At 42.5% G+C, this 23,873-nt stretch overlaps 3 protein-coding genes across 3 annotated transcripts; 1 reads left to right on the forward strand and 2 right to left on the reverse strand.

Moving 5' to 3' along the window:
• The first annotated feature begins 1,389 nt into the window (after positions 1 to 1,389).
• Positions 1,390 to 2,331, forward strand: LOC115638299 (olfactory receptor 12D3-like). Its single transcript, XM_030539893.1, has one exon. It carries the CDS (start codon positions 1,390 to 1,392, stop codon positions 2,329 to 2,331), a length of 942 nt encoding a protein of 313 aa, XP_030395753.1.
• A 6,064-nt stretch (positions 2,332 to 8,395) lies between these two features.
• Positions 8,396 to 9,388, reverse strand: LOC115638140 (olfactory receptor 6N1-like). Its single transcript, XM_030539716.1, is given in 1 exon segment — positions 8,396 to 9,388. A coding segment is annotated over 1 exon segment (993 nt).
• A 4,295-nt stretch (positions 9,389 to 13,683) lies between these two features.
• LOC115638141 (olfactory receptor 2AP1-like) lies at positions 13,684 to 14,646 on the reverse strand. The gene has a single exon (XM_030539717.1). It carries the CDS (start codon positions 14,644 to 14,646, stop codon positions 13,684 to 13,686), a length of 963 nt encoding a protein of 320 aa, XP_030395577.1.
• Between the last annotated feature and the right edge of the window lie 9,227 nt (positions 14,647 to 23,873).

Below are 23,873 nucleotides of genomic sequence, written 5' to 3' on the forward strand. Positions count from 1 at the left end.
CCAATATATCTTTTTTGAGATGGGGTGACCACATCTGCCTGCAGTATTCAAGATGTGGGCATACCCTGGATTTATATGGTGGCAATATGATATTTTCTGTCGTATTATATATCCCTTTTCTTATGATTGCCAACATTCTGGTCACTTTTTTGACTGCCACTGCACATTGAGTGGATGTTTTCAGAGAACTATCCACAATGACTCCGAGATCTCTCTTTTGAGTGGTAACAGCTAATGTAGACCCCATCATTTTATGTGTATAGTTGGGATTCTGTTTTCCAATGTGCATTACTTTGCATTTATCAACACTGAACTGCCCTAGATGTGTTAGAAAATCCCATCCTCAAAAAAACAGGTCACATTAACCTGCTTTGGGGAAGTGAGGACAGAAATTTTTTTAATTTGATATCTATGCCTTTGAATTGTGTCCGGTACATAATCAGCATGGTGATGAAGACATTTTTAAACACCATAGATGGTTGCTTGGTTGAATGAATATGTATGGCAGTACAGTATATGGCTACATGAATAAATAGATGGCTGCATGGAAGTGTATTTATCACAATAAATAGACAGACAAGGAGGGCAAGGTAACATCTTTTATTGGACCTACCTCTCTTTGAGGACGAGGCCAGCTACACACTGATCTATCAATCCTCATTCTCAGAGATAACCTGCACAACACTTTCAAAAGATGAGCCTGGGAGAATAAATTCATAACTCTGCTAGACATTAAAAATCCTGCACTGAACAGAGACAGTGAATATATGGCTTATTGCAACTATCTGTAAGCCACTAATAATCCCCCCATCCCCATCTGTCTTTCTTTTCCCTTTCTGTCCCTGCCTCCAGCAATGACTGGTGGGGTGTTAATTGGCCACTTCACTTTGAAAGGTCCCTTGAAATATTTGTTAATTATTTATTCTAAACAAATGTTTCCACCTTGTATTTAGCTGGGACACTCTGAGTACCTTTCCCAAACCCAAAAAAGATCTGTGTCAGCTCGAAAGCTTGTCTCTCTCGCCAACAGAAATTGGTTCAATAAAAGATATCATCTCACCCACCTTGTCTCTTTAATATCCTGGGACAACCTGGCCATAGCAACACTGCATACAATAGATAGATAGATAGATCTATCTATCTGCAAAGTGGAGATGATCTGACACAGAGATGCAGGGAGTTTCAGGGCTCATGTTACCCAGGGAGGAAATCTGCTCAAAGGAATGCTAGCAAAACTGCTGAAATGTCCAGAGCTGCAAAGAGGGATAGGATGTTCATTTTTCATTAATGTATCCAAGAAATGGGCATCCAAATATCTAAGGCCCATTGAGAACCTCAGCCTCCAGTTCATATGCCTCTTTTTTTCTTTTTGTTTCTCCCCCCGCAGTGATGGAGAACAGGACGGAGGTGAGCGAATTCATCCTCCTGGGCCTGACCAATCTCCAGGGGTTGGAGCACTTTCTCTTCACACTCTTCCTGCTTCTCTATGTGGCCAGCATGGTGGGAAATGGGGCCATGGTAACCATGGCACTGATAGAGCCCCAGCTTCACACCCCCATGTACTTTTTCCTAGGGAATCTCTCCTGCCTGGATATCTGCTATTCCACAGTCACTGTGCCCAAGATGCTGGCCGGCTTCCTCTTGGGGCAGCAGACAATCTCATTTGCAGGCTGCATGGCCCAGCTCCACTTCTTCCACTTCCTGGGTAGCAGTGAGGCTGTGCTGCTGGCTGTCATGGCCTATGACCGCTACGTAGCCATCTGCAACGCACTGCGCTACAGGCTGGTTATGAGCCCATGGGCCTGCTTGCTCCTGGCAACAGCCAGCTGGGTCACCGGCTTCCTGCACGCCCTGATGCACACAGTCATGACCTCCCAGCTGCACTTCTGTGGCCCCAGATGTGTTCCCCACTTCTTCTGTGACATCAAGCCCCTGCTGAGCCTGGCCTGCGGCAGCACCTACCTCAATCTGACCCTGCTCAACATCGTCACTGGGGGCATTGTAGTCATCCCCTTTATTCTCACGCTCCTCTCTTACCTCTACATCATCTCCTTCCTGCTCCTGAAGGTCCAGTCATGGGAAAGCAGGAGAAAGGCCTTTTCCACATGCGCCTCCCACCTATCTGTGGTGTCTCTATTCTATGGGGCGGCCATCTTGACCTATGTGCCCCCTTCCTCCAGGGAATCTCCTGAATGGGACATGATGATTGTTCTCCTTTACAGTGTGGTCACTCCTGTCCTGAACCCCGTGATCTACACCCTGAGGAACAAGGAGGTGCAGTCTGCCATGAGGAAAAACCTGCACAGAAAACTCTTCCCAGACAGGATATGAATAAAGGGAATGTTTTGTCTCTACCTCTGCTCTTCATGAGGACTGTGGGGGCTGGAATATGGTGAAGGCATCACTTGGGGGTGAGTAATATAAGGAAGGGACCATAAGTCTGTAGGCACTGGGGTGCATAGCAAAGGGACCATTTCATCTTTATATATGAGACACTAGGGATTGTAATGCAGGAACCATTTTGCACTGGCAATGTGAATATCGTGCATTGGTCAATACAGTTCAGGGCCATTGTCCATTGGATGCAGGGAATATAGCATAGGGACTATTGGGAGGAAATAGAGTGTAGGGACAAAGCAATGATCTGTCAAAGACCTGGATGACTCTTTGTTTCTTCCTCTAGCCTGAAGAACAGGTTGGATTAAATTTATCCAGTTCTCTCTAGGACCCTTGTCCACCTCTTCCCTTGTCCTCTCTCCACTCTCATCTGATGCCCTGCACAGAGTACTTGAGGAAGGAAACATAGAAGATTTCTGTGCTCATGCTATGCTCTTAGGGACTACCACATCCACCATATATGCCAGCATAAGACTGGCAGTAAGTTTTCACTGGTGCTGACTGGAATACAAGAATTTCATTTGGAAAAAAAAATCAAAGTTTTGACTTTTGCTTTCATACCTCATTAGAACAAAACGGAGACTTCTAAATGTTTTATCACCATAGAATCATAGAATCATAGAATATCAGGGTTGGAAGGGACCCCAGGAGGTCATCTAGTCCAACTCCCTGCTCAAAGCAGGACCAATTCCCAACTAAATCATCCCAGCCAAGGTTTTGTCAAGCCTGACCTTAAAAACCTCTAAGGAAGGAGATTCCACCACTTCATTAGGTAACCCCTTCCAGTGCTTCACCACTCTCTGAGTGAAAACGTTTTTCCTAATATCCAGTCTAAACCTCCCCCACTGCAACTTGAGACCATTACTCCTTGTTCTGTCATCTGATACCACTAAGAACAGTCTAGATCCATCCTCTTTGGAAACCCCTTTCAGGTAGTTGAAAGCAGCTATCAAATGCTCCCTCATTCTTCTCTTCTGCAGACTAAACAATCCCAGTTCCCTCAGCCTCTCCTCATAAGTCATGTGTTCCAGCCCTCCTAACATTTTTGTTGCCCTCCACTGGACTCTTTCCAATTTTTCCACATCCTTCAGGTAGTGGGGGGCCCAAAACTGGACACAGTACTCCAGATGAGGCCTCACCAATGTCGAATAGAGGGCAATGATCACGTCCCTCGATCTGCTAGCAATGCCCCTACTTATACAGCCCAAAATGTCTTTAGCCTTCTTGGCAACAAGGGCACACTGTTGACTCATATCCAGCTTCTTGTCTACTGTAACCCCTAGGTCCTTTTCTGCAGAACTGCTTCCTAGCCATTCGGTCCCTAGTCTGTAACAGTGAATGGGATTCTTCCGTCCTAAGTGCAGGACTCTGCACTTGTCCTTGCTGAACCTCATCAGTTTTCTTTTGGTCCAGTCCTCTAATTTGTCTAGGTCCCTCTGTATCCTATCCCTATTCTCCAGTGTATCTACCACTCCTCCAAGTTTAGTGTCATCTGCAAACTTGCTGAGGGTGCAGTCCACGCCTTCCTCCAGATCATTAATGAAGATATTGAACCAAACTGGGCCCAGGCCCGACCCTTGGGGCACTCCACTTGAAACCGGCTGCCAACTAGACATGGAGCCGTTGATCACTACCCGTTGAGCCCTACGATCTAGCCAGCTTTCTATCCACCTTATAGTCCAATCATCCAGCCCATACTTCTTTAACTTGCTGGCATGAATACTGTGGGAAATCATATCACTGCTTCCCCTCATCCACAGACCCAGTTATCTCCTCACAGAAGGCAATTAGGTTAGTCAGGCATGACGTGCCCTTGGTGAATCCATGCTGACTGTTCCTGATCACTTTCCTCTCCTCTAAGTACTTCAGAATTGATTCCTTGTGGACCTACTCCATGATTTTTTCAGGGACTGAGGTGAGGCTGACTGACCTGTAGTTCCCCGGATCCTCCTTCTTCCCTTTTTTAAATATGGGCACTACAGTAGCCTTTTTCCAGTCATCCGGGACCTTTTTTCCAGTCAACCAGAGAGAGAGAGAGAGAGATCCCAGACAAAATGATGGAAAAACTAATATTGGATTCAACTGATAAAGAATTGAATGATGGAAATAATTAATGCCCATCATGTGGCTTTATGCACAATAAATCTTGACAAAGAAACTTGATTTAATTCTTTGAAGAGATTATAAATTTGATTGGTAAAGGTACTGCATAGATGTAACAGACTTTGGTACTGCATTTAACTTAGTATGACACAACATTATGATATAAAATGAGCACTATATAATATAAATAAAGCACACATTATTTAAAAAAACCTGGCATGCTGATAGATCTCAAAAATTAGTTGCTGGTGTGAATTATCATGGAATGGAGGTGTTTTAAGTGGGGTTCTACATAGATCAGTACTAGCCCCAATGCTGTTCAACATTTGTACCAATGAGCTGGAATTCAATATGAAATCTCTGCTGGTCCATGATCTGTGGATGAAACAAAGGTTGGTGAAGTGGTGTGAGCCAGACCCATTCAAACAAAATATATTTTAACACAGCCAAATGCAAAGTTATACATATAGGAACAAGGAACACAGGTCAGACCTACAGAATGGGAGACTGAATCCTGCAAAGCAGTATGCTACCTACAAGCAAAATGCCGAAAAGGATCTAGGAGTCATAGTGCGCAAGCAACTCAGCATAAGCTCCTAGTGTCATGCTGTGGCAAGAAAGGTTAATGTGATCCTTGGAAGTATAAACAGGAAAGCTGATTTTACCTCTGTATACCACATTGGTCAGACTGATTCTGGAGTACGGCATAGAGTTCTCTTGCCAAAAATTTTTAAAGGATATTGAAAAATTGGGGAAGGTGCACAAAAGTGACTGGATGGCTAGATAATATGCCTATAAAAGCTCATTAGGTTTAGCTTATCCAAAAGAACTTTGAGAGGTGATTTGAGCAACATTTATAGGTACCTTCATGGGGAGAAAATACAGAGTAGTAAAACATGAGAAAGGCAAAACAAGAACCAATGACTGGAAGGTGAAGCCAGACAAATACAGATTATAAATAAGGCACAGATTTTAACAGTGAGGGTGATTAACCATTAGAATAAACTACCAAGGGAAGTGATGGATTCTTCATCTCTTGCTGGCTTCAGATCATTGCTAGATGTGTTGCTGGAAGATATGCTTTGGACAAAAGGAAAAGTTATTCTTAATCAATTAAAAGTTATTAGGCTAAGTAATGCACTTTGCTCCATTAGCCAAGGTCAGACCCATATTGCTTGTGCATATGGCACAACTGTTACAAACTAGCTGATTAGATCTGGTTTGAAATGGGAGTTTTTGTTCTCCTAGATACACTGCTGGCCACAGATGATGAGCCCACCAACCTGATGGGGCACAAAGGCAAACTGACTTGCCCATGGCCATGCATGAACAGGAAGAGAACCCAGCTGTTCTAAGCCACACTCTTGTTTCCTCTCCACTCTACTGTACCACAGCATTCCCCCCCCCAAATGTATGGATTTTATATTCTTTACTTATTTCAGTGGCTATTAACTGGTACCCAGGTATCTTGGTCCAGAACTTCAGCTGCTGCAAGCTAATGTAGCTCCAGGCTGGGATTTTCAAAGGAGCTTAAAGAATCCAATGAAATATTTGCATCTAATTTCCTCTTTTGAAAATTCCAATCCATATAGACTTGTGAAAGATCAAACAGTCATTTTGTACTAGAGCCACAAGATGGAAGTAGAAATCTTTGCCCAGTGCTTTATCCCCTAAAACAGTCTTCTTCCTAGACAGATACATAAGTGGTCTTATCCTTTAAAAATGCAACATATTAGAATAAATGGCAGTTAAGTGTCTGGACATATTTGGAAATCCACCTAGACACTCACCTGCATCTTTAGAACCTTTAATAATTTGGCACTTAGGAATCTAATCAATTTCAAAATCATTGCGACTTAGGAATTCACATCTTTTAAATACTTTAGAAATATCCTGGCACTTTAGAAATGCAGAATTAAGCATATTACAATTATTGAGAGCTAGCCACTGAGGCAAATTTGAAAACACACGTAGACACCTATATTCATCTTTAGAAATTTTTAAAATTCTGGCCTGTGGGAATCTAACTAACTTTGTAAGTTATTAGGATTTATGAAGTCAAGGGTACAACTACATAGCAATACAAATCCTCGCTGGGTCTCAGAGCCAGGACTCCAGCCAGAGTCCTAATGTCCAAACTGAAATTTTATACCCCTGTATATTCCACAAACATGAGTGAGCTGACCTGGGCCAGCTACTGGCATTTTATTGTGGCGCAGACATACCCTAACTCATGTTGGTGCTTTTGAAAGATCATGGCTCTTTCCAAATCCAGAATGAAATAGTAATATCTCATCCTATCTTTATTTTTTTTTCACTTAACATTGAAATGATCTTTAGGATAAAGAGATGTTTCACCAGAAATCATCCATGTCAATTAATTATTTTGTTTCAACATTCAGGAATCAATTTAGGATCATTCACACAACTAATCACTGCATAACACAAATAACATAGAACAATTATGAAGATCTGTTCAATCATGCCAAATATTAAATTATTTAGGAAGCCCTGATACCAAGGTGAGAGACAGCATTCTTTAACCACCAGAAGTCACTCAAAGGCATCCCAGACCAGTATGATATGAAATGTAGCATTTTCCCTGCTTAGAAAAGAGATGAAACATGTAGCTAAAATCTTGAATTCCACTGTGTGGAATGTAGCGCACATGAGACTTACGATTCTAGTTGGGGTGGTAAGTGTCAACTCTAATCAACTAAGAATGCAGCTATCCCAAAACTTAGCATCTCTTCATGTTTCCCAAGGAAACTCCCATTAGCATGAGTTAAGGGCAACCTAAATGCTAAGTGCCTTGCTAGTTGTGATGGGGGCCCCAGGGGAGACAACTGAGGTCACTCAATTAGGATGAACTGCAAATAATGGAGTAGACAATCCCCAAAGCTGGTGGATATTCCAATACTTAGATTTACCAAGCCAGCACAAAACAGCTTCTATAATACCTCACTGGTTACCCAGAAGCCAACAACACAGTTCCCTTGAAGTGACTCAGCCTCAGGCCTCCACCCAGACATTCAAGTCAAATATGATGAGGATTACTGAAAATTTTTTTCATCATATAAAAAAGTTCTACCAATCCCAAGGGATCAGACACATTACCTCCCAGGTTAATAAACATTCCAGATCTCACTCAAATACATGCTTACAGCCAATTCTTATTAACTAAACTAAAATTTATTAAAAAAAGAAAAATTAGATAGAGAACATTGACAAAAAGATCAGTATACGTACAGATATGAGCATAATTTGTGAGGTTCAGATTCATAGCAGAGATGGTGAGCTTCGTAGTTGCAAAGTGTTATTTCAGAAATAGTTCATAGGTTTACATTCAGGGTGGTCCACTCAGGACTGAGATCTCAGTCCTTATGGCTAAGGCTTTCTCTGCATGAAGTCTCAAGCAGATCTGAGATATAAAAGGATTGGGATCCAAACATTTTTATACAGTTTCAGTCCTTCTTGTGACAGCTCAGAGTCCTTCATGAACAATAGGCACTCATGAGGGCTTTGACGGTGACCTATTTCTTAAACATCACTAGTAATTATCCACACATAAAGCAATTGCCTGTTTTCCACCAGTCACAGATGATTTGATATACATTTCAAACAAATATTAATACAGTGATATCCTATGTTTAGAGTTTATTTAAATGTTAAGATGTCCTTTTGATCTGAGAATTAACAGAATACAACATAGACAGGGAGTGTTTGATTACATTGTTGACCTTTAACGATATATATGTAAATACACAAAAACACAGACATTTTCAACCCATATGTATTTAAGGGTTGGATTTGAGTTATTTATCCTTCAGGATGCTTAACCCTTCCTGGTCAAGCATCACACTAGATATGACAGATTGATTAATTCCCATATCAATCACTCTTCCTGAATTGCTGAGAGCACCATACATTTATTGAAGACTTTTCCCAGGGCCTCCTTGACCTCTTTGTTTCTCAGGCTGTAAATGAGAGGATTGGCCATGGGAGTTAGGACAGTGTAGAAGACAGAGAAGACTTTATTGAGGTCTGTTAGTGTGTCAGTATCTGGTAAAACATAGACAATGATTAGTGTCCCATAGTAGATTGTAACCACAAGCAAGTGAGAGGAGCAGGTGGAAAATGCCTTTCTTCTCCCACTGGTAGATGGGATTCTCAGGATGGTGGAGATGATGGAAACATAGGATGCCAAGGTTAATAGAAATGGGGGCAGGGTGTCTATAGAAGAAAATTAAAAGGTTACCAGTGTGATTAGGCTGGTGTCACTACAGGAGAGTTTAATAACTGGAGTGAAATCACAAAGGAAATGGTCAATTTCATTGGGGCCACAAAAATGCAATTGTGACATTAAATATATTACTACGTCAGTTGCCAGAAATGAACTCATCCAGGATACAGCTGCTAACTGAAGGCAGATTCTGCCATTCATAAGAGCTGTGTAATGTACTGGTTTGCATATTGCTAAATAGCGGTCATAGGACATCATGGACAAGAGAGAACATTCAACTGCCACCAGAAAACCAAAGAAATAAAATTGAGTGATGCAGCCACTAACAGAAATGGTTCTGTCCCCAGTCAGGAGACTGGAGAGCAGTCTGGGCAGGACTATGGTGCTGTAGCAGGTCTCCAAGCAGGACAAGTTCCCCAGAAAGAAGTACATGGGGGTGTGAAGGTGCTGATCAACCACAATTAGTACAACAATGAGAATGTTCCCAGCCACAGTAACAGTATAGATCACTAGAAACAGCAGGAAGAGAAGAATCTGCATTTCACGGAGATTCCCAAATCCAAGGAGGATGAACTCTGTGATATATGTTTCATTTTCCCCTTCTCTTTTCTCCAAGAGCTGTCTGCAAATTCCTCCTTCCTCCATTTTCCATGAGAATTATCTGGTGATAGATAAAATAATGAGCCTTGAAAGAGCTTGCAGTACAATTGAACTTGGTAAATTTCCCACCATTTGATTCTGGAAAAGTTCAAAGTGCAAATGGAAGGCATATTTATAAACTTTCACAGATCCAACACATTGCTTTAATCTCAGATTTTACACAAGGCTTTGGAATAGATTCCCCACTTGACACATCCAAAGTGCACTACTCTATTAATTTATCACTCTTCTGTTCCCAACTTCTTTCATTCATAGATGCATCATGTGACATTCTCCTGGTCTTATCTGGACAGGTGATCAGCTAGGTCCTTGACTCTGGGAGCCAGTCTTATCCTGCTCTGCTGGGAGAATCCCCACTCCCGGGCTGTTAACGCAGAGAGTCCAGCACGTAAGCTGCTCCCAGCTATGTGAGTGAGCACTTTTAGCCAGCCATTGCTTGGATTGTGTCACTAAATGACACTAGCTAATATCTCTGGTCCCAGATGCAACTCTAGGAACCTCCATCTTGCAGCCTCCCATTATACCCACTGAATGCTGCAAGTTTACATGAGTTCATCAATTTAACAAAGAATTTTATATGGACCAGGCTTGTTGTCCCAAGGGGAATCTCTGACATGCTTCAAACAAAACACAAATTTATTAACTACAAAAGCTAGATTTTAAGTGATTAGAAGTCAAACAGCAAGTCAGATTTGGTCAAATGAAACAAAAGTAAAACACATTCTAAGATGATCTCAACACTTTCAGTGCCTTTACAAACTTAGATACTTCTCACCCAGGCTGGCTGGTTCCCTTTCAGCCAGGCTCTCCCCTTTGATCAACGCTTCAGTCTCTGGCTGATAGTCTGTAGATGTAGGTGGAAGAGAGAGAGAGCATGGCAAATGTTTCTCCCTTTTATCATGTCCTTTCTTCCCTCTTAGCTTTGCCTCACCCCCCTTCAGAGTCAGGTGAGCATTACCTCATTGTAGTCCCAAACTGACCAGGGCAAGGGGGGTGACTCACTCAAGAATCCAACAGATTCTCTGTTGTTGCCAAGGCCAATGTCCTTTGTTCTGTGAGGCTGGGTTGGGTTTGTCCCATACATTCCCTGATGAGTGCATCCTGAGCTTTCCAAAGACACTCAACATGACGAACTTTGCATTGGATACCAAACAATCATATTATAGGGATGAACATGAGGGTGCAGGCTGTTACCCCAAGGTACAGAGTGTCACAGAAAGGTTTAAAGGCCAGATAGAACAGAATATTGCAAGCCATTGAAATGTCCTTGAAGTAACTCCTGTTTGAACTACAGCACATATCTTAGAAAAGAATAGCCAGAAGGCAGTACTATGATCATCTAGTCTAACTTCCTGTATATAATCAGCCAAAACACTTCCCCAGTTAACCTTGAGCAGAGCCCAATAACTTGTTTTTCTACAAAGCATATGTGACACAGTGGGAAATATATGCATTATATTGTATTGGTATTGGGCATAAACGTGTGTTAGTGTACAAGAAAATGCTTTCTACGAAGGTGAGTTCAAAGGGGTTGTTAGGAGAACTAGATGGAAATGCAAATCAATGACCTCAATAAGGAGCATCCCAGCAAACATAAATACAAGAACCAGATTATTACTCAGCAAAGTCACACAGTTGTTTTACCAAAGCTGGGAGGAGAGAGATCAAAAGACACTAGGCAAATCAAGCATTCACCATGAGAGACTGAGAGAGGGTCTGTGCGGATGAAATTATCCCTCAGATTCAGAGGTGGGATCTGGAAGAGCTTAAACTATGGCTAAAGGATTTAAGGTTAAGTGAGACAAGAAGCATCAGGGACATTTTCTTCTTTTAACACATTTCCTCAGTTCTATGTTTCCTTGGGCAAATAAATCCCACTCTGTTTTGAAGACGCTGTTACTGTTTCATTGCAAATTCACTCTATCACAGGCTCTGGGAGGGAAATCTATAGCAGGGCCAAACTCCACTTAGATCTGCTGGGGTAACATTGTTTGTACCAGAGGGGTGGTAACCCTGTGAGTCACAGGATCCCACAGACTTGTCATTTGAAAGGGGTTTGCTCAGGAGACTGGAGAAGGGTCCAAGAAGGCACAGCCTGCTCTGAGACCAGAAGAGCAAGCCCTGCAAAATGGCAGCCAATCTTGATTTTGGAGACATCAGGAGATGGAGAATCCACCACTTCCCTTGGCCCTTTTTTCCAATTATTAATCACCCTCACTGTTCATAATATCTGTCTTATTTCTGAATTGAATTTTTCTGGCTTCAGCTTGGAAGCTGGTGGGTTTTTTTCTGCCTTTCTTTGCTAGATTAAATAGCCCTTTTCTATGTGGTATTTTCTTCCTTGAAGGTACTTTCTACCTATAATCAAACTATCTCTCAGTCTTCTCTCTGATAAACTAAGCATTTTGAGCTTCTTAACCCTCACTGAAAGGCATTTTCTCCAGCCCTTCATACATTTTTGTGGCTCTTTTTTGCAGCCTCTCCAATTTCTCCAATGTCCTTTTAAAAAAGTGGACATACACTAGAACTGGATGTAGTTACAGCTCACCAATGCCTAACAGAGATAAATCACCTCTCTACTCCCCCTCAACACTCCGCTGTTGATAGATCATAGATCACATTAGCACTTTGTGACACAGGATCACACTAGGAGCTCATGTTAAGTTTCTCCTCCCCTATAACCCCTATTATTAGCTCTGATGGTGGTTGGGTCACTAACACTGACCAACAGCAAAGAGAAGATGACTCTGCCTTGTGCACAAAGGGAAAACCCCAAGAGTATGTGCACAGAACCTTCTCATGCTTATCCCCTTGGTGAATCACTTACAAACCCTGGGATACATTCCACCCCCAGCTGTAACTTGTAACCCAGCTGATTTCTGTGAGTCTGCTGGAAGGGAACTGCAGACCAGTTCTTTGTAGTGTCTCAGTTCAGCAATAGTAGGAGCAGCGCTGAGACATATCAAGGGGATAATGGGAAATGATACAGAGCAGTAAAACTTCAAGGGAACTGTGATCTTGATAAGCAGTCCAGCCTACTCTTCTTCCCAATATACCAGGATTTTCTCCCTAAAATCCCCAGGATTTGATGCAGGAATGATCCGCTTTACCTTTAATGCTTAGCATGTAGTGGCAATCTCTCCACTGATGGTGACTGGGGGTAGGGATCGGGATCCAGATTTCACCATTGCTCTGGTCTCTTCTGTATCTCAGACAATCCCATTCACTCTGCAAAGACACCTACATTTTGCTGCTGGGCCGCACTGCTCTTGTGTTCTCATTCAATGCATACTCTTGTGTATGATGCATAGAAACTAAGTGTTGCCTCTCCTGCGTGCTTACAGGGCTTAAAGTGGACAGAAGCCTCATCCTGTCCTTGACTGCTGTTGAGGTCTCCCTTGTGGCTGACGATAATGATCATTACTCAGTTGTTGTCACAGGGGTATTCAATCCTATTTTGCTTGTTAAAACAGCAGAAACATCAAGGCCATAGCAATCCCCATTCAAACCTCCAGGGAATCTCACTTTTCATCATGCCCTGTGTGTGTTAGATTTATATATACGCCTAGACACTTATCTGCATCTTTAGAACATTTAAAATGCTCACCCTTAGGAATTCAACTAAGTTGCAATGTTACTGGGACTCAGGTCCATGTACATGTTTTGAAAGATTTTGTCAATTTTCAAATGCAGAATTAAATAGAAGTTTCTCCACATGTATTAATTATTTTTTCACCTGACATTGAAATGATATTGAGGATAAAGAGCAGTTTCACCAGAAATAATTCGTGTTGATTCATTATTTTATTTCAAAATGCAGGAATCCATTTTGGATATTATGAACCTTCTGATCATTGCAAGATAACACAGGTAAAAAGCAAATTCATGAAGGCTGATGAAATCTACCCAACTATAAAATTCAATACGATGCCCCGGTACCAAGGTCAGAGACAAAATATTTTAACAACCTAACACCACCCACTGGAGTCCAAGGGCAGTGCTGTGTACAATGCAGTTTTCTCAACTCAGTCAGAGCAAAGAAACACATGAAACTCATAACCAAAACCTTGAATTCCAGTGCATGGAATTCAGAGTACAGGAGAGCGATGATTCCAGTTGGGGCAGTAGTAAGTGTCAGCTCAAATCAGCTAGGAAGGCAGCCATCCCAAAATTCACATGTACCCAGCTTTCCCAAGAAAACTCACATTGCCGTGAGCTATTGGCCACTTAGATGTTAACTGCTTTGCTAGTTCTACCGTATTGATTCATTCTCATATCAGTTACTCCTTCTGATTTTCAGTGAGCAACATACATTTTCTGATGACTTTTCTCAGAGTTTCCTTAACGTCTCTGTTTCTCAGGCTGTAGATGAGAGGATTGGCCAGGGGAGTTAGGACTGTGTAGAAGAGAGAGAAGAATTTGTTGAGGTCTCGATGTGTGTCAGTATCTGGTAACAAATAGACAATAAATAGGGTCCCATAGTATATTGTCACCATGATAAGATGAGAGGAGCAGGTGGAAAATGCTTTTCTCCTCCCGGTGGTGGATGGGATTCTCAGAATGGTGGAGATGATAAAAACATAGGATGTCAGGGTTAATAGAAATGGGGGCAGGGTGAATATGGAACAGAGTATAAAGGTCACAAGTATGATCAGGCTGGTGTCATTGCAGGAGAGTTTAATCACTGGGGTGAAATCGCAAAGGAAATGGTTAATTTCATTGGGGCCACAGAAATGTAACTGTGACATTAAACCTACAACTATGGTATTTGCCATAAATCCACTCATCCAGGAGACAGCTGCTAACTGAAGGCAGATTCTACCATTCATAAGAACAGTGTAGTGTAGTGGCTTGCATATCGCTAAATACCGGTCATAGGACATTACTGCTAGGAGGTAACATTCTGAAGCTGCAAGACAACCAAAGAAATAATATTGTAGAATGCAGCCTATAACAGAAATGGTTCTGTTCCCAGTCAGGAGACTGGCCAGAATCCTGGGCAGGATGATGGAGGTGTAGCAGATCTCCAAGCAGGACAAGTTCCCCAGGAAGAAGTACATGGGAGTGTGAAAGTGCTGGTCAGCCACAACTAGAGCAGTAATGAGGATGTTCCCGGCCATGGTTACAATGTAGATCACTAAAAATGGTATGAAGAGAAGAATTTGCAGCTCCAAGAGGTTGCCGAATCCCAGGAGGATGAATTCTGTGATAGATGTTTGATTTCCTCCTTTTCCTGGAGCCATAAGCTGAATGTTGATTCCCTCTTTCTCCATTCTCAATGACATTTTCTAACAAGAGACATAAAATAATGAACATCGGAAGAGTTTGCTGTGCAACTGGACTTGGTAGTTTTCCATCTATTTGATTCTAGGAAAGTTCAAAGTTCAAACAGAGAGTATAATTTACATGATCTCACAGAGCCAAGTAATTGCTTTGGTACGAGACTTTACACAAAGTTTTGGAATAGAGATTACTTAGCTGCCTGCAGAAATGGGCAGGTATACTGTTAATTTGTCAGTCTTCTGCCTCCAACGTTTTTCATTCAGGGGTGGCTAGTTTTTAAGTTGAGACAGGGATATATATTTAGGCTTGGCACATTTTTTTAATAAGCAATTTCCATGGATAATATCAAGGTTTATTTTTTTCAACTTTTATTGATTTAAATTTTCACAGTTGCAGGAAATTGTTCAGGGATCAGACAAAATGTGGGTCAGACAATAATTATTTAATGATAATAGAAGCTGAGATACAAAAAGTTGAAGATTAATAGCCATTAAAACACAAATTACCAACATTCTGTCTAAATATACAAATTAATTATCCTTAAATGAAACTCTAAGAATTTCTCAAGGAGATTCTTTTTTTTTAAACCTTGCCTAAGTGTAAATTTTCAATTATTATCTATGGAAACATAGTTTCATCAGGATGTTTGTGTATTGTGAAATTGATGCTCACTGACATTTACCATTAAAAATCTAATCCTTCCAATCCTACATATTGAAAGTCATAGGACTTGCATGAATTAATTCCTATTTGATTCACATCATGTTTTTTAGATAAAATAATTGCGATTATGTAGCTTATTCTCCTGTATGCCACAGCACTTCCGCAGTTACTCCTGCATTGAGCCCAATATCTTTTGGTTGAGCAAAGTATTGACTAAAAGGTGTAGTTGTTGATTGACTATGCTTGTGGTTCATTATTAAAAATGTTCAAGAGAGAAAATAACCAAAGACAAAACAGTACAATATGAAAAGAAGACATACATACTCTCTTTTTAAGAAACAATTCTTACACTGCAGCATCTGTCATGCATCCGACGAAGTGGGTATTCACCCACGAAAGCTCATGCTCCAAAACGTCTGTTAGTCTATAAGGTGCCACAGGACTCTTTGCTGCTTTTACAGATCCAGACTAACACGGCTACCCCTCTGGTACACTGAAGCATGTTCTCCTTACATAGAAGCTGTGCTGCAGAGATACATATTTAAGAGAGTTGTATTTATAGAATGATTTTACATGTGAAAAACTCTTTGTATATCATTAAAATACCAGTTTGTAACAGTTCCTGAACTTGTACATTTGTTTTGTACTTTTCTTGTCTCTATTTTGGAGACTTCATTCCAAACCAATTGGCCATTGAAATACATCCCAGCCTGTATTACGTCACACAATTTACATATCTTGTCTTTGACAGGCTTCTGATTTTCTAACGCCAAAGCTGACTTCAGTTTTGCACAGAATTGTAGGATACTTGACATGGGTGAAGAAAAATGTGTGGAGAAAAAAATATAATTAACAGGCATAACTGACAGATAGTCATATACTGTATATGATATTCATCCAGAGGACTTAATACATATGAACATGGTGTAAATAATATGTTTAACATATATGTTGGCTAACAAAAGCATATATATCAAATTGGGGAATATCTGCATTACTGTATATTAATATTGTGCATAGCTCTCTGTTAGTTTACAGTGGATTGCTCGTTATGGTATGAGATCAAAAGGAGTTGGAGAAACCAAGATAGGAAAGGCAAAACCACTACCCAGATAAGCATCATCCCAGCAAACAGTTACACACAACAGCCAGGTTACTTGCCAGCAACATTATACAGTTGTTTTACCAAGGCTGGGAAGTGAGAAATCAAAGACACTAGCCGGTAAGGGTTCACTATGAGACATAGAGACGGTCTATGGGGACGCAAGTATCCCTGAGACTCAGAAGTGGGATCTGGAAGAACTTGAGCTAAGGGTATAGGAGTTAAGCTTAGATAAGATAAGAAGTCTGTTCTTTTAACACATTTTCCTAAAAGCTGTGTCCCCTTGGGCAAATACATACCAGTTTGTATTGAAGATTTTCCTGTGTCACTGCAAACTCATTCTGTCAGAGACTCAGGGAGAAAAATCTATAGCAGGTTAAACTATAGCAGAATAGCATGGCTGGCACTAAAGAGAATTGGGAAGTGCTTGGACTGCAGGATCCAGCCTATGTTAAGGGGAAGCTTGGGCCTGTCTCTTGAAAGGGTTGCTCTCAGGGGACAGGAGGAGATTTCCAGAAAGGACAGCCTACTCAAGACCGTGAGAGCAAATCCTCCAGATAGGCAGCCAGTCTTGATTTTGAAGACATCAAGAGGTAGAGAATTCACCACTTCCCTTGTTACTTTGTTCTAATATCTCCCTCACTGTCAAACATTTTTGCTTTATTTCTGAATTGAGTTTGTCTAGCTTCAGCTGCCAGACAATAGTTCTTATTATGCCTTTCACAGATAGATTAAATAGCTCTTAATTCCTTGGTATTTTCTTCCATGTCAGTACCTACACATCGTAATCAAGTCAACTTTCAATCTTTTTTCTAAGCAATTTAATAATTTTAGCCCTTTAAATAACATTCTAAAGCATTTTCTCCAGCCCTCGCCCTCACATTTCTGTGCCTCTTTTCTGTCCCCTCTCCAATTTTTCAATGTCCTTTTAAAATAGTAGACATCCAACAAGACTGGATGCAGATGGTCTCACCAATGCCCAGTAGAGGTGACATCACCTCCGTACTCATCACTCCCCTGTTTGTACATCTCAGGATCTCATTAGCCTCTAGTGTAATGGCATAACATAGGGAGGTCGGGTAGAATTGCTTGTATAATATGACCCCTAAACTTGCTGTGATGGTGGTGAAGGTCACAGAGCCAAGCTTCCCCAGAGAGGGTCACAAATGTAATGGCATCATGTTAGTGCCTGGGACTAGGCAGTGACACTGACCAACAGCACAGATGGGAAGATGATTCTGCCCTATGCACAAAGAGAACACCCTAACAGACTCCATAGATCCCTCTCATTCTCGTCCCCTCCGTGACTCCCTAGCAAACATTCCACCCCCAGCTGCACCCTGTTACCCAGCTCATGTATTTGAGTCCTTTGGGGCAGCAGGATGGGCGGGTGCAGGGAGAGAATTGCAGGTGGATTCTGTGCTGCAATACTCACAGACACTCTCTGTCATGTCTCAGTTCAGCAATATTAGGAGAAGTGATGAGATATCCAGGGGAGAACGAGGAATGAGAGTGGTAAAATAAATAAAATATATGGAGATATACTTATCTCATACAACTGGAAGGGTCCCTCAAAGGTCATTGAGTCCAGCCCCCTGCCTTCACTAACAGGACCAAGTACTGATTTTGCCCCAGATCCCTCAGTGGCCCTCTCAAGGACTGAACTCACAATGCTGGGTTTAGCAGGCCAATGCTCAAACCACTGAGCGATCCCTTCCCCATTGGAAAATGCACAAACACACTGTGTTCCTGCAAGACACTTCAGGCTGCTCTTCTTCCCAGCATAACAGCTTCTCCTGCCTAAAACCCACATAATTTCACTCAGGAATGACCAGATTTACCTTTAATCCTCAACTGGAAGAGACAACCTCCCCCTTGATGGTGCCTGGTTATGCGGGTCAGGATCTGCGTGCCACTATCTCTTTGCTCTGCTTGGTGTCACATGCACTCTCACTCTTTTCCCCAAGATACCTACACTGTGCTGAAGCCATTCTTGCTTTCTCATCTGATGCACATGCTTGTGTGTGTTACACAGCACCTGGCTGCCAGGGACTCTGGATTTTTCAGGGGTTATATGAGACAGCAGCCTCAGCCTGGCTCCATCTGCCATTAGGATCTCCCTTGAGGCTGCTGATAATGACAGTATGAAACTTACTTTCATGCGGGAAATAAATCCTGTGTTGCTTGTTAAAACAGAGTAAACAATGGAGCCACTGCAATCCCCATTGAAACCTCCAGAGATCCTCCTTTTAGGTCATGCCTTGTGTGGCATGTGTGTGTTAACAGACAACTTGCATACTGGGTCTAGTTCTCACTGGCCCATCTCCAAAAGGATAGAGTGAAACTGGAAAAGGTTCAGACAAGGGCAACAAAGGTGGTCAAGGGTGTGGACTGGCTTCCATCTGAGGAGAGACTAAAGATTAGAACTATTCAGTTTAGAAAAGAGATTACTAAGGGGCGAAGGGAGATCTGATAGAGGTCTAGAAAATTATAAATTGTGTGGAAAAGGTGAATAAAGAAGTGTTATTTGTCCTTTCCCGGTGCACAAAAAGCAGGATCACCTGATGAAATTAATTGGCATCTGGCTTAATACAAAAAAAGAGGAAGTACTTTTTCACTCAATACAACTGTGGAACTAAATGTCATGGGATCTTGTAATGGCCAACAGTGAAAGTGAGTTTAAAAAAACTGGGTAAGTTAATGGAGGACACGCCCATAAATGGCTATTGGACAGGATGATCAGGGATGCAACCCCATTCATGAGGCAACCATAAACCTTTGACTATCACAAGCTGGGAGTGGAAGACAAGTGGATCACTGCAACTGCCCTCTTCTGGGCACTCCCCCTGGAGCTCTGATACAGATCACTGTTAAAGATAGGATACTGGGCAAGATGGACCACGGTCTGACCCATGGTCAGAAGCCCAGGACAACAAAGGGGCTTAGGTTCCTAAACCCCAGTTTCAGGCTCCTAATAGATTTAGGCACCACTGTGATCAAGAAAACTCCTGTTTGGTTTCTGCTTAAGCCTGTAGATGCCGAACCCCACTCTGCACCTGTACTTCCACTGTAAAAGATCCTTAAGAACACATGTTTCAGATTCTGGACAGGCACACAGCTTGTTCTAGTTGTTTGGACACCTACCTCCTTCCTAAGCCCCAACCTGCCCCTCAGTAGGGGAAGAGATAGATCACCTTCATGGCCCTAGCCGGTAGGTGGGGTCAGAGCATGACTTCCGCCAAATAATGGAGGATGAAGCATGTAGCCTCGCTTTCAACAACTTTTAGCCCAACGTTGAGGGAAATAACCCAAGATATGGGAGATCCCAATTCAGTTCTGCCCTCTGACTGATTTGGAAAAGGTATATGACTAGAGATTCCCCATGTGTCAGCTGAATGCCTTTGCCACTGAACTAGAGGATATCCTGAAATGGGGGCTCTGTCTCTCTCTCTCTCTCTCCTATTGAAGTTCCTTCAATTTGATTAAATAGTCAGAAAAAGAAGCTGAGAAGCACTTTGTAGCTCAATGGTTGGTGCACCCCCCTGAGAAGTGGCAAATGTCTGTTCAAATCCTTTCTCTTAGCTTAGCATGGAGGAAAATTGAACCTGGGTCTATCACATTACTGATGAATACCCAAACCACGGGGCTAAAGGTCACAAGCCCTACTTATGCTCATGCCCTGCCCCAGCTATTTTTTTCTGGGATGAGGCAGGTGCTAAACTCATTCTCACTTCAAATTACTGAGCTGTCCATACTGTTTGACTCCAGGAGATGGTATCCTGTCTGTGGATCGTAATGAGGGATTGGCACATCCCTGCAGCCAGATTTAGGCACCAAACTCCCTGAGTGGGGTGAGACTTAGGCCACACTTTTATCTTTGCTCTCTATTTGGCTAGCATAGGCTGCCTGCTGCCTAGCTGTCTGGATTTTGTGGAACCCAGTATTAGGAGCCTGTCTCTCCTCATTTATTATACACAAAGCCCGGGTTCCGCAATACCCGTGTCCTTTTGGTGGGTCTGTGACACAGACTTGTACGTTCCTTGTTTCAGTCATGGTTCTTACAACACTTTTTCTGCATTTTCATTCCAGCATTTTCAAAGTAATTTCCAGAGGCACATAACTACTAATATTGCCACTTTGTAAAGGGGAAGAGACTTGCCCAAGGGCACGCAAGACCTTAGAGCTGGGACTACAACTCAAGTCTCCTCATCTCAGCACATGGAGCATATTCATTGGTCGATGTGGGAGGTTATTTTTTGTTATTAGGTGATATGAATAGAAAAATCAGCAACACATTTTAGATATGAACAGTGTTACAGTTCAGGGCAACTGCACCTGTATCCCCCCCTTTATTGCCAGCCAAAGGTGTTCACCTTCTAGGCATCATCTCTCTTGGGCAGAGACACACAGCTCTCTTTCTCCTGACCAGGGCTTTTGCAGGCTGCATAGCTCTGAGTTCCCCAGTAAGCTAGGGGACTAGGAGGCAATGCAGGCAGAAGCCCAGCAGCAGAGTGGGGGTATCCAGTTTATTGCACTGAGTGTAGCATGTATGATTACCTGCCCTGTGGGCGGGTGGCGTATGTGTGCAGTTGGTTCAAGGAGCTCCTGGCCCTCAGAGACCACATATAGACTTTGGAGGCCAGAACTGGAGGAGCTAAGAAAGGGAGAGAGGTATGTTAATGAGGCTTTCTGGGCTACTGTAGAATTGTCCCTCCTCTGGTCAGACAGCCCCTGGGCTGTTGAGGAGGAAGAAAGGCCCAGAGAAGCAGAGCAGTCAATGGGAGCAGAGGGAAACCTTCCCATAGTTGGGACTCTGCTTCCAGATGGTGCTGGAGTTAACTCTCGCACTGAGGTTACCTCCCCGGGGGAGGGAACTCCAGTTGCTAGGAAAAGGCAGGTGTTAGTAATGGGAGATTTGATCATTAGAAATGTAGATAGCTGGGTTTGTGATGATCGGGAGAACCGTATTGTGACTTGCCTGCCTGGTGCGAAGATTGCGGATTTCTCGATGCTTGTAGACAGACTTATGTGTAGTGCTGGGGAGGAGCCAGTGGTCGTAGTGCATGTAGGTACCAATGACATAGGGAAGGGTAGAAGAGATGTCCTGGAAGCCAAATTTAGGCTGCTAGGGAAGAGACTGAAATCCAGGACCTCTATGGTGGCATTCTCAGAAATGCTCTCAGTTCCACGTGCAGGGCCAGGTAGGCAGGCAGAGCTTCAGAGTCTCAATCTATGGATGAGACGATGGTGTAGAGAGGAGGGGTTTACGTTCATTAGGAACTGGGGAAATTTTTGGGTTGGGGGGAAGCCTATACAGGACAGATGGGCTCCACCTAAACCAAAGTGGAACCAGACTGCTGGCACTAAACATTAAAAAGGTTGTAGAGCAGTTTTTAAACTAGGAGATGGGGGAAAGCCGACTACTGCAAAGGAACATGTGGATTGGACACAGACTTCTCTCAGGGGAGAGTCTGAAGATAGAGAATATCCAGGTTATAGTCAGGAGCAGAGGACAGAAGAGGATAATGTAAGGGCCAGATCAGATGATGAACAGTCACATAAAAAAGAATCTGGCACATCAGAAAAGGGCAGACAAATAAACAGGGACAAGTTTTTAAAGTGCTTGTTCTCATAAACAGATAGTTAAAGGTTAATGTCTCTTTTACCTGTAAAGGGTTAACAAACAGGGAACCAAACACATGACCAGGGGACCAATCAGGAGACAAGATACTTTCAAATCTCGGTGGAGTGAAGCCTTTGTTTGTGTTTGTTGGGTTTTGCTTTGTTCTCTTTGGGCTCTGAGAGTGACCAAATGTACCTACAGGCTCTCTAATCTTCTATTCCAATTTAGTAAGTACAAAAGGTAGAAAGGCAATTTAGTCTTTTTGATTGTTTTTGCTTTATTTGCAAATGTGCATCTGGCTGGTAGGGGTCTAATGTGTATTTGGCTAAAAATATTTTAAATTGTATTTCTGCTGGAGGAGGCTTTTTTCTCCAGTTTCTATAAGCTGACAGACCCTGTAATATTCTATCTTGAATTTACAGTGATTTTCTTTATTCTTTTTTTTCTTTTATTAAAAGTTTTGCTGTTAAGACCTGTCTGATTTTCCCCCTTGTTGAGGCTCAAGGGAATTGAGTCTGTACTTAACAGGGAAGGAGAAGGGAGGGGGAGAGAAAGGGCGGGGATCCCACTTGATTTCTCTGTGTTGTGATTCAAGGAGTTTGAATCACGGTGATCTCCTAGTGTACCCAGGGTGGGAAAGATCTGGGAGGAAGAAAGGAGAAGGGAGAATCCCTTTGTTTAAATTCACAGAGCTTGAATCTGTATATCTCTCCAGGAGCCCAGGGAGGGAACACCTGGAGGGGAGGAGGGGGAAGGGAAATGCTTTATTCCCCTTTATTGTGAGACTCAAGGAATTTGGATCTTAGGGGTCCCCAGGGAAGGTTTTGGGGGAGACCAGAGTTTATCAGGCACTCTACTCTAAGTCCTGATTGGTGGCAGCACTACAGGATCTAAGCTGGTAATTAAGCTTAGGGGAATTCATGCTAGTACCCATATTTTAGACGCTAAGGTTCAGAATTGGGAATTATACTATGACATGGTGGCAGGGGTGGGATAAGAATCCAAAAGCCAGTAAGATTATTATTTTTCTTTTTTCTCTGCTAGCTGCTTCTTAACAGAGAAAAGGGGTTTTTTAAAAGCAAGTCTGCAGGTTTTTTTTCTTTCTCCCTTCCTTCTGAGTACACTGAAGGCAGAGATATTAATGCTTAACAAGAGTCTTTTGTTAAACAAAGCAGGCTTAAGTGGTCAGCAACAGACACCAGCAGAACACCTTTGCATATCAAAGGGTTTTCTTTTGTTTTAATTTAAATGCAAAAGATTAGGTAAAAGAAGTTAAAAAAGGCACTGTTGCTAGGCAAACGCAAGGAGGCAACAAAGAAGCAGCAGTTCAGGCAGTAAACCAGCAGAGGGCGCCCCAACACCAAAAAAGCAGGAAACATGACTTCCAGGGCAAAATCCGATGCAGAGAAACAAATCAAAGACGCAGACCACAGGCAAGACATGAAAAAAAAACTACAAGAGATGGAGCTGAAAAAAAAAAAAAGAAAGGCTGCCCACAGGAGAGAGCTGAAAATAAAAAAGAAAGAGTTGGAACTCCAGAGGGAGGCCCACCAGCAGGCCCTGGAATTAGCGCAGGCTAGGCAGCATGCTCCAGTCAACCCTAACAACCCTTCTCCAGTTACTGTTCCACATCCCAAGAAATTTCCCACCTACAAGGCAGGTGATGACACTGAGGCCTTCTCGGAAAGTTTTGAAAGAGCCTGCCTTGGGTGCAACATCTCTGAAGACCAGTACATGATAGAACTGAGGTCATAGCTTAATGAACCTTTAGCAGAGGTGGCAGCTGAAATGCCTAAGGA

This window comes from Gopherus evgoodei, chromosome 21 (assembly GCF_007399415.2).
Source record: "Gopherus evgoodei ecotype Sinaloan lineage chromosome 21, rGopEvg1_v1.p, whole genome shotgun sequence".
Classification (NCBI taxonomy): domain Eukaryota; kingdom Metazoa; phylum Chordata; order Testudines; family Testudinidae; genus Gopherus; species Gopherus evgoodei.

What these genes read in the sequence shown, in the direction of transcription:
- LOC115638299 (XM_030539893.1), top strand. Translation starts at nt 1,390, where the DNA reads ATGGAGAACAGGACGGAGGTGAGCGAATTCATCCTCCTGGGCCTGACC.
- LOC115638141 (XM_030539717.1), bottom strand. Translation starts at nt 14,646, where the DNA reads ATGGCTCCAGGAAAAGGAGGAAATCAAACATCTATCACAGAATTCATC.